Below are 18695 nucleotides of genomic sequence, written 5' to 3'. Positions count from 1 at the left end.
CTGACCAGGGGTGGAATCGGCCCCCCCCCCCGTATGGGGAGCAGTAAGTCCTGACTGGACCACCAAGAAAGTCCCTCATTTGTGTTATTTTAATTATTAAATTTGTGGTACTTGTTAACAGTGGCGATTGAAATCTAGTACACATGGTGATACTGGTCCCAGGAACACAATTTGAGAATCATTGTTTTCTGTTGTGTAAGTCTCTGATTCCCAGTTTAGAGACATCTGAAAAAGTTAAATCACTTACCTTCTTTTTCTTACTTCAGTGAATGGATTCAAAAGGGAAGGCTGCTATTTTATTGTTTAAACTGAAAATAACATTTAAAATGTTTAGGAGAAGACTTAAGGCTACTCTGTTTGCCGGACCGCGGGGAGGGCTGGGATCCACTCTGGGCGGCGCGAATTCTGGCCGACGCTGCACGTTCTCTAGACTTCAGTCTTCCGGTCTCCGCCCATGAAATTCTCTAGACTTCAGTCTTCCGGTCTCCACCCGCGAGAGTCGTAGCCACGCCCACCTATCAGAACTTCCGGGAAGTGCGCATCTCTGCCTGAGTTCCTAGGCCGTGCGAAGCGGAAGGTTCACTTTGTTCCTCCTGGTAAACCATAACCGATTCTCTTCTGGTCCATCATGTTCCCCAAATCTGATGTGTTGAGTCAAGATGATCTGCGCAAAAAGCTGTACCAGACGTTTAAGGATCGGGGTGTACTGGGCACACTCAAGACACAGCTCAGAAACCAGCTGATTCACGAACTGATGCAGCCTGTTCTAAATGGTAAAGTGCAGTCCCCATCCATCTCAGTGGAAGAGAGCTCCCTCTTAATAGGAGCTTCCAACTCGCTAGTGGCCGATCACTTACAGAGATGTGGCTATGAGTATTCGCTTTCTGTCTTCTTTCCGGAAAGTGGTTTGGCGAAAGAAAAGGTACTTACTATGCAGAATCTATTGCATCTTTTTAAAATCAGTCCTGAATCCAGTCTCTACAAGTCACTGACTTCAGGATTTGATAAAGAAAACCAAAAAGGATTTCTTATACAATTTCTGAAAGAATTGGCGGAATATCATCAGAATAAAGAAAGTTGCAATATGGAAACCCAGACAAGTTCAACGTTTCCCATCAAAGACTCTCTTGCGGAGAAGCTTCAGTTTATTGACAATGAGTTTGCCGGTGCTTGCCCTCAACAGCCAAAGTTAGAATCCTTAGAAGTCAAGTTAAACGAATATAAGAGGGAAATAGAACAGCGGCTATGGGCAGAAATGAGTCAGAAGTTGAAATACTTTAAAGATACTGAAATAGTGAAAGTTAAAATGGAAGAGAAAAGGAAGTGTGAGAAGGAGTTTGCTGAGTTCCGGAACGAATTTGAGAGAAATTGTCAAGCAAAATCTGAAGCCCTGATGTCTCAGGAAAAGATAACCCTTGAGAGAATTCAAAAGCACCAGGAGAATGAAACAAAAGATATCTATGCTCAAAGGCAGCTTCTACTAGAAGACATAGATTTGCTGAGAGGCAGAGAAGCCGAGCTGAAGCAAAGAATTGAAGCCTTTGAATTGGCCCAGAGGCTACAAGAAGAAAAAACTAAAAGCGTGACTGATGGACTGAGGAGACGGGAGTTGCATATAAAGAGCATTGAGGAGACCTATGACCAAAAGCTCAAGAACGAACTTCTAAAGTATCAACTTGAACTGAAGGAGGACTATATCACTAGAACCAACAGACTGATCGAAGATGAAAGGAAAAATAAAGAGAAAGCTATACATTTGCAGGAGGAACTTGCAGCTCTTAATTGTAAAAAGGAAGAACTTGATCGTTCTATCAACCGTGTGAAAGAACTGGAGCTTGAGTTGGAGTCTGTCAGAGTGCAGTGTTTGGCATTAACAAAGCAAAACCACATTCTAAGCGAGAAGGTTAAAGAGATGAGTGACTATTCTCTACTGAAAGAAGGAAAACTGGAGCTTCAGGCACAAAATAAACTACTTAAACAACAAGTTGAAGACATGAAAAGTGAAAACATGCATCTCCTAAACCGCATAGCTCAGCCGTCTCCCGAACTGCTGATTTTTCAGAAAGAATTAAAGAAAGCAGAAAACGCTATTGCATTTGAGCATAAGGAGTTTGAAACCCACAAGCAAGCTCTACAAAAACAGCTTCAAAGTGAAATTGAGCGCTCCACCCAGCTGAAGGCCCAGGTATTAGAATATGATGCTTCTGTCAAGAGGTTAACTACACAGGTTTCAATTTTAAAATCACAACTAAAACAAACTCAGACACTGCTAGAGAATGAAGTGTACCGCAACCCGAAGCACTGTCTGCTGAATCACTCCATCAGCGGGTTAATGAGCACCAGGGCGGTGCCTCGTGATGGCGACATCAGTGGGGATTTCTTGAAAAATCCTCTGAGACAAGAGGAGGCGACAGCAGGCCCAGTTACACTGCGAATCCTCAAATACCCAAATGCCAATGCAGAGGGCAGTTCCCCTGATTCTGACCTCGAGTTTGTAGCCAGTACCAAGGTAAGGGTGAGAGAGCTGGAGCAGGAGGCAGAGCGCCTGGGAAAAGCTTTCCAGAGCTACCATCAAAGGGTCGGTCAGTGCCCTGCCAAGAGCCGTTTGGCAACCAGGAGCCCACCCCCGCTGCGTCTGCCGGGGACTTTCAAGAACATCACTGCAGCTGTTCCCGAGAGGTGTGTGTTTGTGGACGCTAGAGTCACCTCTCAGCAGCCTCCAGTGAGCATATGCGGAGGGGACGAGAGCGAGGTGTCCGAGGTGCCCAGCAGCATGGCCTCAAGGTCACACAAGAGCATAACCTCCAGACGGCTCGCCTCCACGCCACTCCCCAAAGCGAGAAGCCTTGATAGTGAAATGTACCTGGAAGGTCTGGGCCGGTCCACTGTGACTGCCACCTGTCCCGACAGAAAGCCACAGCCTTCGCCTGCCGAGTCCGGGCCCAGCCTTTCTGCACACTCGCTGTCCAGCCCTCTGGAGCAGAAGGCCGGTCTTTATCAAAGACCTACAGAACTTCAAGACAAAAGTGAATTTTCAAACCCAGACAAGCTCGTTTTTAAGGATAATGAGGAATTTGAACCATCTTTTGAATATGGACGGAGTGTGCCAGGGCAGTTCGAGAGAGATGGCCTCCATCATGCTGGAGACATGCCTCGTGGGGACGGCGCTACACCCCCTGTGCCCACCAGGCCCGTCTTGTCTCAGTACTCGGGTGTCAACCAGAAATCGCTTGGAGAACAGAAGGAAGAAGAAAAACTCCGAGAACAGCAGGCGAGGGAACGAAGGCAGGGAGAAGAGCAGAGGCAGAGTGAGAGGCAGGAGACTCTGCAGAGGGAGCGGCGAGAACTTGAGAAGCTGGATCAGGAAAGGAGGCTAATTGAAGAATCATTGAAGTTGGAAATTGAAAAAGAATACGAATCAAGTGTTCAGGAAATGAAAGACAAATCTAAATCTGTTTGTGGTGAAAATCCTCTAGAGAAATACATGAAAATCCTGCAACAGAATCCAGACCAGGACACCACGGATAAGAGTTCCAAAAAGGTGTTCAGAGAGAGCTCACAGTTGGACACGCTACCATCTAGTGACAAAGATGAAAGTTTTGCGGCCTTTTCCCATGAGGAACCAGATGACATTTGGTAGCCGTGTTTGCTGCCCAGCCTCTCACTCCGATATCGTAATTAACGGCCTGTGAGTTCTCTGTAGTGAGACAAACTCCTCAATAAAAATCATGTGAAATCCGCCCCCCCCAAAAATAAAATGTTTAGGAGAGTACTTAGCCCTTGATGAGTGTTCAAATAGAGTAGCTATAATAATAACTTTTATTAGTGGGTAGCATTTATTAAAATCTCCATGCCAGGCACTGTGCTAATTATTTACTATGAATTTAGCAGATGTATCCTCATTAACTCTGAGGTAGATGTCATCATTGTTCTCATTTATCAATGTGCCATCTAAGGCTAGGAGGAAACTTGCCCAGAATCAGGCAGTCAGTAAAAACTGGGGGTGATATATGAACCCTGACAGAGTGACTCTAGAACCAAAACTCTTTAATTGCTGTTGAGTTCTTTTATGTTATTTCACATCTGCTTGTGTATGCACGTCTAGTTTGCCACTTGAGGTAAGCATCCCTACATAGTTTTACAAAATAATAAAACCTAAGCTGTATGCTTTTGTCTTTGTTAAACTTGGCTAACTAGCATAACAAAGTATATCTATATCATTTATCCAGTCAGTATGTATTAAGCACATGTTATATATGAAGCACTGGGTTGGGATTGAGTTTACAAACTTACGAGTGGTTTCTACCCCTGTTGGATTTATGGTATTAAGATCAGCACCCCTGGGGTACTTAGAGAAACACTATAGCATCATTCCTAGTAAAATCAGAAACAATACAATAATGCTGTCATATTATTTGGCATGATCCATGCAGTGCAGCTAGCCTTGCCAAATTTAGCAAATAAAAATGTAGGATGCCCAGTTACATATTAATTTCAGGAAAAATTTTTTTTTTTTTTAGTATCGGTATGTTTAAAATACTGCATGGAAAATACTTAAAGAGTTACCTGTTCTTTAAATTAATAACAATGTTTTTGATCTCTTATTTTATCTGGCTACTTTAAACAGCTTTGGTGCCAAAAATCACAAACAAGACTGATGTCAAGGGGTTTACTAACTATGTTTTCTTCTAGGAGTTTTGTGGATTTAGGTCTTATGTTGAAGTTTTAACCCATTCTCAGTTGATTTTTGTCTATGGTGTAAGGTAGTAGTACAGTTTCATTCTTTTGCCTGTGGCTGTCCAGTTTTCCTAGCACCATTTTTTGAAAAGGGGCTTCCCCAGGGACTCAGCAGGTAAAGAATCCACCTGCAATGCAGGAGATGCAGGAGACTTGGGTTCAACCTCTGGGGCGGGAAGATCCTTTGTAAGAGGGAGTGGCAGCCCATTCCAGTATTCTTGCCTGAGAAACCCAGGGACAGAGGGTTCTGGTGGGCTACAACCCACAGGATCACAAAGAGTGGGACACAAGTGAAGTGACTGAGAACACACAGCCTTTCCCCACTGTATATTCTTGGTTCCTTTGTTGTAAGTTTATTGACCATATGTGTGAGTTTGTTTCTGGGATTTCTATTCTTTTCTACGGATCTATGTGTCTGTTTGTATGCCAGTACTACAGTTTCAATTACTCCAAGTTTGTAAAATACATTGAAATCGGGCTTTATCCTCTTTCTCAAGAGTGCCTTGACTCTGAGTCTTTTGTGGTTTCATGCACATTTAACGGTTATTTATTCTATTTCTGTGAAATATTCCATTGGAATTTTGATAGGGATTGATAATAATTATTGGAATAATAACAATTCATATTAACAATAATTAATAATATGTTAATATTAAGGATATATTAATTTTTGTATCCTGAAAGTTTATTGAATTTATATATTAGTACCAACAGTTTCTTGGTGGAGTCTTTAGGTATTCCTATATGTAGTATCTTGTCATCTTCAAGTAATGACAGTTTTACTTCTTGTTTCCCATTTGGGTGCCTTTTATCTATTTTTCTTGCACTAATAACAAATTAATAATAATAAAAAGATAAAAGTTACCAAAAAATATGAGATAACATGAAGGAAAAATGTAAGGGGGATGAAAATTTTTGAAGAAAATGTATAGCCATGTGTAACATTTTCAGATGTCATTTCTTCTTGAATAGTATATTTAATGCAATCATAGATAAAATACTAGTGGCATGAGGGGTGAAAAGTGAGATGAGGGAGTTTGAAAAATGAATCTAAAATTTTCCAAAGAGGTTCAGTTCAGTTCAATCTCTCAGTCGTGTCCGACTCTTTGCGACCCCATGAATCGCAGCACGCCAGGCCTCCCTGTCCATCACCAACTCCAGGAGTTTACTCAAACTCATGCCCAGTGAGTCGGTGATGCCATCCAACCATCTCATCCTCTGTCGTCCCCTTCTCCTCCTGCCCCCAATCCCTCCCAGCATCAGGGTCTTTTCCAATGAGTCAACTCTTCACATGAGGTGGCCAAAGTATTGGAGTTTCAGCTTCAGCATCAGTCCTTTCATTGAACGCCCAGGACTTATCTCCTTTAGGATGGACTGGTTGGATCTCCTTGCAGTCCGAGGGACTCAAGCGTCTTCTCCAACACCATAGTTCAAAAGCATACATTTTTTGGTGCTCAGCTTTCTTTATAGTCCAACTCTCACATCCATACATGACCACTGGAAAAACCATAGCCTTGACCAGACGGACCTTTGTTGGCAAAGTAATGTCTCTGCTTTTTAATATGCTATCTAGGTTGGTCATCACTTTCCTTCCAAGGAGTAAGCGTCTTTTAATTTCTTGACTGCAGTCACCATCTGCAGTGATTTTGGAGTCCCCCAAAAATAGTCTGACACTGTTTCCACTGTCTCCCCATCTATTTCCCATCAGGTGATGGAACCAGATGCCATGATCTTAGTTTTCTGAATATTAAGCTTTAAGCCACCTTTTTCACTCTCCTCTTTCACTTTCATCAAGAGGCTTTTTAGTTCCTCTTCCTTCTCTGCCATAAGGGTGGTGTCATCTGCATATCTGAGGTTATTGATATTTCTCCTGGCAATCTTGATTCCAGCTTGTGCTTCTTCCAGCCCAGCGTTTCTCATGATGTCCTCTGAATATAAGTTAAATAAGCAGGGTGACAATATACACCCTTGATGTACTCCTTTCCCTATTTGGAACCAGTCTGTTGTTCCATGTCCAGTTCTAACTGTTGCTTCCTGACCTGCATACAGGTTTCTCAAGAGGCAGGTCAGGTGGTCTGGTATGCCCATCTCTCAGAATTTTCCACAGTTTATTGTGATCCACACAGTCGAAGGCTTTGGCGTAGTCATTAAAGCAGAAGTAGGTGTTTTTTTGGAACTCTTTTGCTTTTTTGATGATCCAGTGGATATTGGCAATTTGATCTCTGGTTCCTCTGCCTTTTCTAAAACCAGCTTGAACATCTGGAAGTTCACGGTTAATGTATTGCTGAAGCCTGGCTTGGAGAATTTTGAGCATTACCTTACTAGCGTGTTAGATGAGTACAATTGTGCGATAGTTTGAGCATTCTTTGGGACTGCCTTTCTTAGGGATTGGAATGAAAACTGACCTTTTCCAGTCCTGTGACCACTGCTGAGTTTTCCAAATTTTCTGGCATATTGAGTGCAACACTTTCACAGCATCATCTTTCAGGATTTGAAATAAAAGTGTATAAATAGCTTAATTCTGCAAGAGAAAAAAGGGATGGGGTTTGAAAGGGTCAGAGGTATAGACAAATATTTTGTGCAAGAGAGTTGGCTTGATAAAGTCTCATAAATGGAATTAAGCCCAGGAATTGTTTGTGTAACTCCTATGATGAAAGAGGGATGTAAGTTCCAAGTATAAAAGTTTTGTGGAATAGCACTGTGAAGCCCCACCATGTACAGGGTAGTGTCACTGGGCTATATGCCCTCTGCCACTGACATTCTGGGGTGTGGGCAGAGGAAGCCACATTGAGGTTTGAAGCATTTGCCTCAGCTTTGTGCAGGCACCTCATTTTAGCAAATTGGGTAAATAAATCAGAAAGTGTGTGTATGTGAGTGTGCGTGTGTGTCATACTCTTCCTGCTAATCTGTGGTCCCCCTGACTTTCTGCAAAGGCACAAGTTAATATTAACTTATTTCGAAGCCAAGACAAAAACCCATAATGCAAAAAGATTTTTAGATTGGACTTTACAAAAAAATACAACTTACACTTCGATATTATAAAATAGTTTCTTTGAACCTAACAAAATGTCAGCATTTTTTTTTTTTTTTTTTGGTGGTGGGAGTGAATAGTTTTTATTTTTTATAAATACACCAAAGAATCATGCAATGATGTCAGCATTGAATGCAGTCCTGCTTCACATTCTTTTAATTGGTCCCACGATGGCAGAACCTTCCATCTTGCTTTTACAGTTTACTATGACCTCTGCATTATCTTCAAAATAAACACACCATCTTTTCTGCAGTATGATTTTCATTGTTGAATTACCACTGCTGGATGTACCTTCTTTCTGAGCTCTGGTTTGCATTTCTTGACTATGGCCATCAGCATCACCCACAGCAGCAACAGGAAGTCTATTCTGTCATCCCTTGATCCCCTTCACAGAGACGATACACAGACTTTTGGCTCCTATGTTGTCAGCACAGGTGATCATGGATGGCTTCAACTGGAAGACCCAAAGCAATCTGGAATTTTGAACCAGAGAATGACCCACCATATCCTCACTTTGGCGTGTTGAATGCTGGAAAAGGGACAAAAAGGATAATGCCAATATTCTTAATATACAAATAACATTTTTCAATTTTATACAAAAAAGAAAAAGACACATAATAGAAAATGGGTATTTACCCAAAAAAAGCCATAGTAAAGATCAATAAACCTATAAAAATTTCAAGTAGTTTTTAAGTTTCTATGTTTTAAAACCTCTGAGCCTGATGAGGTTTGAGGTGGATAATTGGCAAAAGGTAATGAACACTATCGTAAATAGTGGAGGAAATGTGTCATGAGTTGGGGAGCATCTGAGAGTCTACCATACTGGCAAGACCAATAAGCTAGGCTATCAACAGTTCTTGGATGCCCAGGTCAGAGACAAAAGACATTATTACTCACAATAACAGCAGCTAGAACAGCAGCATCTTTAGTGCCAATTCTCTAAGACTTATTTCCTACAAAGTGACTCTTACCTGTAATTCATTCCAGGGAGATTATTGGAAAAAAGTGCAAATGTACATGCACAGACATATACCTGTGTTTTCACTGCAGCATTTTTAATAACCTCAAAAAAGTTGGAAGCTATAAATATGTGATTGTTTAAATGATAGTACATCCATAAAAAGGAATATTAGGTAAACCATTAAATGATCATATAGGTTTATATTTAGTAGTGTGAATTTAAATATCCTTAAAGCTTTTAGATGCTTATTCCTTGGAAGGAAAGTTATGACCAACCTAGACAGCATGTTAAAAAGCAGAGGCTTTACTTTGCCAACAAAGGTCCGTCTAGTCAAGGCTATGGTTTTTTGCAGTGGTCATGTATGGATGTGAGAGTTGGACTATAAAGAAAGCTGAATGCCGAAGAATTGATGCTTTTGAACTGTGGTGTTGGAGAAGACGCTTGAGAGTCCCTTGGACTGCAAGGAGATCCAACCATTCCATCCTAAAGGAGATCAGTCCTGGGTGTTCATTGGAAGGACTGATGCTGAAGCTGAACCTCCAATACTTTGGCCACCTGATGCGAAGAGTTGCCTCGTTGGAAAAGACCTTGATGCTGGGAGGGATTGGGGGCAGGAGGAGAAGGGGAAGACAGAGGATGAGATGGCTGGATGACATCACCAATTCGATGGACATGGGTTTGGGTGGACTCTGGGAGTTGGTGATAGACAGGGAAGCCTGGCGTGCTGCAGTTCATGGGGTCGCAAAGAGTTGGACACGACTGAGCAACTGAACTGAACTGAAAGTTTTTATGGAGGATATTATGGATGGAATTCTCTCTCTGAAAATTCCTATGTTGAAACCCAACTCCCAGTGTGACTGGTGACAGAGCCCTCAAGGAGGTAATTAAAGTTTAATGAAGTAATTAGGGTGGGACCCCTAACCTGACACCTAACTCTTCCTGTCCTTTTAAGAAGAGACATCAGAATGCTCTCTTTGCATTCACAGAGGAAAGGCCATGTGAAGACATGGCTAGAAGGCAGGTGTCTGCAAGCCGGAAGACTGCTCTTACCAGAACCTGTCCTGTTCTCTCCTTGATCTTGGGCTTCTACTAGCCTCTGTAATAGTGAGAATATAAATTTCTGTTGTTTAAATCACCCTGTCTGTGGTGTTTTGTTATAGCAACCTAGCAGGTTTGAGGAGACATTTAACCACCTTACTTATTCTCTTCTATGTTGTTTAACTTTCTACAGTAAATGTGTTATCTTTTATATTCAAGGAAAAAAAGGTTTGATTTTTGGGAAAAGGAGCGCCTTTTGATGCTAAGCTCAGCGTAACTCCATTTTTCATTAATTATTTGGCTTGTCACGTTCCAGCCACTTACATGATTGTAGGGCACATGATTGTTCCCTTTCAAGTAATGATTTCACTGATTATTCATCTCAGGGTATACTTGACTTATTTTAGATTTTGTAAGAAGTGGCTCCTGATGATGAGTGGTTGGAGGCTTAGGAGACAGGGCTAATTCATTTTGAATGTGAACTTGAACAGGTAGGAAGCTATCCAATATAGAAGAATGAACATCTTTTGCATAATCTCTTCACTCCTTAGAGTAATGCTGACCTATTTTAGGTAGTTCTTTAATGGTTTCCCCTTATTGACAGTTTTGATTTATATGTTTTATTGATAAGATACATTTATTTAGTTTTTAAATTTTTATTTTATATTGGAGTATGGTTGATTAGCAATATTGTGTTAGTTTCAGATGTACAGCAAAGTGACTCAGTTATATTACTGCAAATACATATGTCTATTTATCAAATTTTTTCCCATTTCAGTTATGAAAGAGTATTGAGCAGAGTTCCCTGTGCTATGCAGTAAATCCTCGTTGGCTATCTATTTGAAATATAGCAGTATGTACATGTCAATCCCAAACTCCCAATCTACCCCTCACCCCCATCCTTTCCCCCACTGACGGTAAGTTCATTCTCTAAGTCTCATTTTATAAATAAATTCATTTGTATCATTCTTTTTAGATTCTGCATATAAGTGGTATCATATATTTGTCTTTCTCTAACTTATTTCACTTAGAATGATCATCTCCAGATCCACCTATGATCCTGCAAATGGCATTACTTCATTCTTTTTAATGACTGAGTAATATTCCACTGTATATAAGTACCGCATCTTTCTTCATGCCGCTGTTGGTGGACATTTAGTTTACTTCCATGTCTTGGGGTGCTTGTATCCTTTCAAGCCATGTTTTTCTCTGGATATATGCCAGGAGTGGGATTGCTGGGTCATATGGTAGCTCTATTTTTAGTTTTTTAAGGAACCTCCATATTGTTCTCTATAGTGGTTATACCAATTTACAATCTCAACAGCATAGGATAATTCCCTTTTTTCCATGCCCTTTCCAGCATTTATTTTTTGTAGACATTTTGATGATGGCCACTCTGACTGTTGTGAGGTGATATCTCAGTGTAGTTTTGATTTGCATTTTTCTAATAATTAGTGATGTTGAACATCTTTTCGTGTGCTGCTTAGCCATCTGTTTGTCTTCTCTGGAACAATGTCTATTTAGGTCTTCTGCCTATTTTTTGATTGAGGCTTTTTTTTTTTTTTTTAATACATTGAGCTGCATGAGCTGTTTATAATTTTGGAGATTAATTCCTATTAGTTGTAATGTTTGCAAACCTTTTCTCCCATTCTTTGGGTTGTCTTTTTGCTTTGTTTATAACCTCACTCAATTAGACATCCTCTAAGTACTCAACACGGTGCTTACTGGTAGGGATACAAAGACATAGTAATGAGGTAAGCGTTTTTGAAAGTCTTTTCCACAGGAAGAAAAGAACAGAAAGTTACAGAACTTGACAACTAGGAAGGCTCTTGGAGGTCAGCTGTTTGCACTTTTCATCATGATATGGATGAAAAACTAAGGAATACAATTTCACACCTAATGGATGGCAGAGCTGGGACTGGTACCTGTGTCTGCAGCCTCTTAGTCTAGTTCTTTTTCCTGGACATTTTGGGATATGGAGGATGTTAACCAAGTAAGGCACAAGTGAGATAAGATGGGGGAACATCAAGGGGGAAAATGTAAGAGGTGTACAGGGAAGGAAGAAATGAAACAAGCAGGGTGTCCTGATAAGAAAAAGTGAAAGAGGACATCCTAAGCCCCCGGAGAGCAGTGGGCTCATGCAGATAAGAGTGGTTCACCAGCAGACTGTGGTTGTTGCAAAGGAAATGACACTGGGTTTTATGTATCAGTAGGTGGGAGTAGGAGAGAAAAATGTAAAACTAGTATTTCTTAAAACGTGATAATTTTTCATCTTGTTTTTTCAGACCGTCTGTCTGAGCCCCCAATTTTTTCTAATGTCACTTTTCTTAACATGAGCTATGACAGGAGTAATTGGTAAATTTTTGAGAAGTCATGCCATCTTTGTGGGGTTTCCAAAGGTTGAGAAAATGAACTGGATGTTTGTTTTTTAATTCTTTTTCTCAAAATCTTTGTTGAGATCACAGGAATAGACTGAATAGCTCCAGATAGTAAAATTAACTATGACAATGTTATCCAAAGGACCTTAGATACAGACACAAGTACATGATTTCTATGGTCTAGAAACTACACAACATCAAACTGCCTGGAAATGGTGATTGTTGTTGTTTAGTCACTCAGTTATGTCCGACTCTGTACCACCCCATGGACGGTAACCTGCCAGGCTCCTCTGTCCATGGGATTCTCCAGGCAGGAATACTGGAGTGGGTTGCCATTTCCTTCTCCAGGGAAATGGTGATAGAGGGTTGGAAATATGACTGAAGACTTCTGTATGTTCTCTAGTGCATTAAAAATGGAAGTACCCATTATGCTAAGAAATGCCTTTTCTTACCTCTCTCTTGTATAATATTTTCTTTCTTAATCAGTAAGCTATTTGACCTTATACATGAATTGGCAGCCTCAGCTGCCAAAAATATAACCCTATTTTTTTTTTTTAAGTTTATTGCTTATAAGGAATAAAAACCCATGTAAGCTAGGGAAGAACATGAACATTTAAGAGTAGCAAATGATATAGAGCAAGGTAATACAGAAACTAGAACTGGAAATTCAAGAAATAAGATACTTCCCCTGTGATTTAATTTCTGTGATTAGCCACATTTATTTCTGAAAGTTCTTTTTATACCTGCTTCTGAACATCTCTTCCCAAACCTAAATGACTTTATCACATGGCCCAATATGGCAGCCCCAAGCCAACTGGACATGACCTTTCTTATAATTCTTGTCCCTATGATCATATTACCAGAGCCCTTGTGTCTCACAAAGTTCTTGAGAGGGAATCTGGTTCACTCTGCTCAGCTTACATCTTGGTTCCCTATTAACAGGTATCCACTGTTGGTCAATTTAGCTGTGGCTAGAGAGGAAGAAAGGAGTGATGAAAACCCCTTTCTCCAGCAAGGGAATATGGTTTTGCTGTTTCTAGGGAAAGTCCATGTGCTCGACTCTGTGATCTAAATTATTTTTTCATGCTCATAGTTTTGAAGAGCAAGCAAATCACACTTTCTGACTCATTAAGTGTTTCTCAGTAGTCTTTTGGTCTGGGATTCAGGTTTTCTTAGTAAGCACTTAAACAATTTAGATTTGAAATTTTTCTTAATAAAATGCTGGGAGGAAACACCAAAAAATAAAAAGAAGTTTAGAATTAGGGTTTGGGATCTCATCAGAAGGGGTGAGAAAAAATACAAGCATGGAATTGTGGGGCTTTGTCTCCCCAAGCTGTAAGTGGCAATAGCTACAATGAAGTACAGTTTACACACCTGATTGTTTCTCAGGGCCTAAATGTAAAACAAAATCAGGGTAGGTTTTCAAAGAAATACACATTTGACCCGATGAGACACCACTTCTCCAACATTAAAGGCAGTTTGAGAGAGTAAATAAAATTGAGCTGTCATGGAAGGATGTGCCAGTTAGGGAGTGGGGGGGTGAGATTTTTTTTTCTTGTCTGTAGGTTTTCATAAGTGGTAAGCTCATAGAATTCCATTTGCTCTTTTGTGATGATCTAAGAGCCTAATGCAAAGCATCATTCATATCTTCTAGTCATGTCTACAGAATCTGGTGGACTGTAAAGATGCATTTTATTGATTACATTATGAGAAATCGATTCAAAAGTCACCCATACCTTTAGCTCCAGGATGTTTTCTGTACACTCAATGGCAGGCTGGCTATTCATCATTAAGGCTAAAACTGAGTAGCACGGGGTACCCAATTATAGCCCTGGTGAGGGGATCTTCAGCAAGTAATTGTGGTCTCCTTCACTGCCTTCATGTGGCCCCAGAGTGAAAAGCCTCGCCATTCGTTCCCAGGCCACAACAGCAAGGGCACTAATGCAGCTTTGTGTAATTCTGACGTCCCCTGTCCTTTGGATTGAATCAGTGCTCCCCCATTCATGTAATAAAACCATTTCCCACAGATGCTGAGCAGCTGTCTTCATCTGAAGATGCTCAGAGAAAAAGCAAGGATAGAAACCCTTCATTTCCTGTGTTCATAATAGTCACACTTGCTCATTGAAAACAAAACTCGCCCCTAGGAAGGAGAGCAGGAACCACAGGTTAAGGAGTGAGCCAGAGAGAGTACAGGAGTGTAATGCAGGGGCTTTGTCAGAAGCCCTCCTACGAAGGCTATATTCTTAAGGGCCTCTGGCTCTCTTGTGCATGCTACAATTGAAAATGGCTAATGATGTGCTTTGGATCAAATAGATTTCTTAAAGAGATAGAACACAGGCATTATGGCTATTAGAATTTAACCCACCTGCCAAAAAGAAAAAAAAAATTATCAGTTGTCTGGGCAGTTTCTAATGTGTCTTCACTACTGCATATTGACTTATTTTGATCTGCTAATATTTGTATGATTTCCCATGTAGAATCTGCATGTGGAGAAAAAGGTAGAAGTAGCTTGAGTACATGATACAAGAGAACTGGGTTATTCTTTCTGTCAAGAAGAGACTCAGTTTTGCCCTCCCTGTGCTCCCTCGACCTCCCTTGGTCTGGGACTAAAACACAGCAAGAGGAAAACAACAAGCAATGACATCAATGCATTGGGCTTGGGTGGGGAAGGTTGAACCCATCAGAATCGAAGATGCGCTGTTCAGAGGTCCAGGCTCCTGAACTCCTGTGAATTGATAGGTTTGTACTTTGGGAATTTGATGGGCAACAGGAGTATATATAATTGGATTTTTATTAAAATGTCCTAGTTATAACTGATCTAGATTTTAGGTTTTCATGGCTAAAGAAATATTCTCAATGCCTAAATGTTTTATTCCACTTGAAACAGATTAGGCTTTCCTGGTATTTCTGCAGTAATAAATAAAAATCATTCCTGTAATGTGATCCACACATCTTTTGCATTAAAATAAACCATCATCCAAGTTCCTAACAGTAGAAATAGAGAACAGCTGATAAAAACAAGATGGCATGTGCAAGCAGGCTATGAAGAATTATTTGTTTCTGTTGTCAAAAGCAAACTTTTCAGGACTCTTTTTTTTTTTTTAATATAGCAAAAATAAAGTTTGCAGGAAAGGTTGCTATCTTAAACATAGAAAAATAGCTAAGTTACGTTATCTTAGCTGTGATGAATTTGGATAGTGACTAGTGGGTACAAAACTGTCAGCTTTGTTTCTTCATGAACAAATTGTCAATCTAAACTGTGGAAGACAAAATTGTCAGCTACGTCTCTGGTTGAGAAAAATTATGGGTTGCATTCCTGGAAGGTGAAAATCCCTGGAAGTAAAGGAAAATTGTCAGATGCATATTTTCAAGACAGAATTGTTGGCCACGTCAGCTAAATAACAGGTTACTATTATTTTACTGCTGAACTGTGGAATTTGCCATTTTTATCTCCTTTGCCATTCAAATTGACAAAGTGAAGTCCATCCAGATTGTCGTGTGCATTGGTACTTAGCCAGGACAGACGTGCCACATGTGCTTTTGTATTATGGCTGGAAAGATAGATCCATATGGGCAATCAACCAGATTGAGACAATGTTGCTTGAGTTAAGGGAGAAAGAGCCTTTCTGAATTGTTTTAAGGGGTGCTTCGATTCAAAACGAAGAGCAGCCAGGTCAGCCCGAGATGAGACGAAGCCACTCAGGAGTGTGGCGGTCATCACTAGAGAACAGTATCCAGTGACGTGACTGGTGACAGGTTTGTGTTAAGTCAGTAATTCCCTTCTGAGTCATGATGTTTGGCTCCAGGTCGTGTGTGTGTGTGTGTGTGTGTGTGTGAGAGAGAGAGAGAGAGAGAGAGAGAGACACTCTGAGATTGATAGATAAGAGACACAGATTCTATTTCTACACTGACTTCCATTCAACTGGCAAAAGGTGTTTCTGACAGAGGAACTTAGCCTTAAGAATAAAGAGCACATAGATGAGAACATCCTGTGTAAACCTATATAGTGAAAGTTTTCTATTTTTATTTGAGAAAATAGCCTGATAACACTGCCAAAAAGAGGTAGATTAAACTCCCATTAATGGAAGCATTTGAATTCCCTTCTGAATTACTGAAATACTAACATTGTATGCATTGTATTTTTTGAGACTGCTTGATATGCTTCATCTTCCCAGGAATATCTGAAGTAGCCCCAGTAATTAGTCATCTGTTTTATTTTGATTCTGTGGGCTTGTGATTGTGGTTCTAAAAAACAGGTCCAGCTTTGGGTCTAAATCAAGGAAGCTGAAAATGTTGAGCTTGAGATTCCCCAAGTTTGTTCTTTAACAAAACTAATCCATTTACCTGTGTTGTGATACATCCTGGCTTATGAATTTTCAGTGGCTTTTCAATGCCTACAAGATAAAGTAAATATGCCTTAGAGTAGAATCCAAGACCTAGGATTAACTTAATATTTAATCCTGACCTTGATTCTTCCTATTTGAGTGTCTTGGGATCTAGAGCAAGGATGGTATCTAAAGAGTACTTACTCTTTGAACTCTGGGCAGTTGCTGCTATTCTACCAATTTTGCCCTGATTATATATTGCATTTAATTGTTATTTATGTATTTCAATAATATTTTAAGGGCAAACTAAGTGTACTGCATCGATGTTAGTAATACAATGATAAATATGTGCCTATACCAATTTTTTTGGATTCCATATATATATATATATATATATATGTTTATATAAGATACTTGTTTTTCTGACTTACTTCATGCTGTATGACAGACTCTAGGTCCATTCACACCTCTACAAATGACCCAGTTTCATTCCTTTTTATTGTATAGACAATCTTATTCACAAAGCAGAAATGGAGACCCAGATGGAGAGGACAAACATGTGGATACCAAGGGGGGAAAGGGAGATGAGTGGGAAGAATTGGGAAATTGAGGCTGACATGGGGAGCCTGTTGATCCCATAAATAAAATAGATAACTAGGGCTAACCTACTACACAGTACAGGAACTCTGCTCAGCGCTCCGTGGTGACCTAAATGGGAAAGACATCCAAAAAAAGAGAGGATATATGTGCACATACATTTCATTCACTTTGCCGTACAGTAGAAACTAACAGCATTGTAAAGAAACTAAACTCCAACTAAAAAGACAACTGTGCCTAGCTTCTTGACCATTGTAGTTGAATAAGGGAATCAGAGAAGAAAACAGGTGACTATAACTGGGGGCAGAAAGTATTATGAGTGGGAAGCGCAGGAAGCAATGTGAGCAGACAGAAAGAACTCCTTATCCAGACTCAGGTTTCAGAAGGAGAAGTCTTTCCTCTTTCTGTGGAAGTGACATCGAGGCTGACACCTGAAGGAAGGGAAGAGTCATCCAGGCCCACAGTTGGGAGATCTTCGTTCTTGCAAGGAAATCACGGCAGGGTCCTTTACTGAACAGGTAAACCAAGTTAGCTCTATGTGTCTCTTTACTTTGTCATTTATTGTATGTCATAAATCTATAATTATTTGACTTTATTATTTAATAGTGTTTAGAAAATAGTATAAAATAGTGTTTAGGTTTAGCAATAAACCCTTTCAGCAACCATGGGTACAAAAAAATCAAAAGTACATATTTAATGAAAAATTAAGTATTGAATATTATCTCTTAAGGAAGTTGATTTTGATCAGCAGAATGATCAAACAAAATAATAGCACTAAGCAATTGAAAACTAGAAGACAGAAATCCCTGAAAAATCATCTATTTCAAAACTTAGTATTTATAAGAAGACTCTAACTACAACAATTTAATATGTGTAGATACAGAAAGTTTATCACTCTGTGAATATTCATTCAATCAAGTGACTGCTCTGTTCATCTTCAAATCTGTTTTCTTTTTTTTTAATTGTACAGTTAATTTACAATGTTGTTAGTTTCAAGTGTGCAGTGAAATGAGTCAGTTATATATAAACATATGTATATTCTTTTTCATATTCATTTCCATTATGGTTTATTACAGGATATTGAATATAGTTCCCTGTGCTAACAAGTAGAACCTGTTGTTTGCCTAGTTTATATACAGTAGTTCATATCTGCTAATTCCAAACTCCTAATTTATCCCCTCCCTTCTCTTCCCTTTGGTAACCATAAGTTGGTTTTCTTTTTCTGAGTCTGTTCTAAATTCCAAGTTTTGTAATACACGTGTGAAAAGTAAAGTGATAACTATTTGTTCCATTAACAGAAGAGAATTTCACAACCAGTGAAAGGATACTGGTTTTGTATCAGTATTATCAGATGCCTGAAATAGAAAATCAGTTAAGTCTAACAATGGTCCTTTAAAAAATATAATTCATGGAATTAAAGCAAACCTTTTGGGTGTTCATTTGATTGATATGATTGTAACTGTTAAATTTTGCAAATTTAATTTAAGAAGAAATTCAACTTTGGATAATAAATACAAGTTTTGGTGAAACATAGACATGAGCTATAATGATTGTTTTCATAGTCAGGAAACTTATGGAGCTGAATTTACTTGGATTACTTCTAGTGCATGCATATTTTATAGCTGCAG

At 39.6% G+C, this 18695-nt stretch overlaps 1 protein-coding gene across 1 annotated transcript; it reads left to right on the top strand.

Annotated features, from left to right (window-relative positions):
• The first annotated feature begins 491 nt into the window (after window positions 1–491).
• Window positions 492–3731, top strand: LOC122422217 (oral-facial-digital syndrome 1 protein-like). The gene has a single exon (XM_043438556.1). It carries the CDS (start codon window positions 629–631, stop codon window positions 3638–3640), a length of 3012 nt encoding a protein of 1003 aa, XP_043294491.1. The 5' UTR covers window positions 492–628; the 3' UTR covers window positions 3641–3731.
• Window positions 3732–18695: the final 14964 nt, after the last annotated feature.

This window comes from Cervus canadensis, chromosome 19 (assembly GCF_019320065.1).
Source record: "Cervus canadensis isolate Bull #8, Minnesota chromosome 19, ASM1932006v1, whole genome shotgun sequence".
Classification (NCBI taxonomy): domain Eukaryota; kingdom Metazoa; phylum Chordata; class Mammalia; order Artiodactyla; family Cervidae; genus Cervus; species Cervus canadensis.
This window is presented reverse-complemented; position numbering and strand designations above follow the sequence as displayed.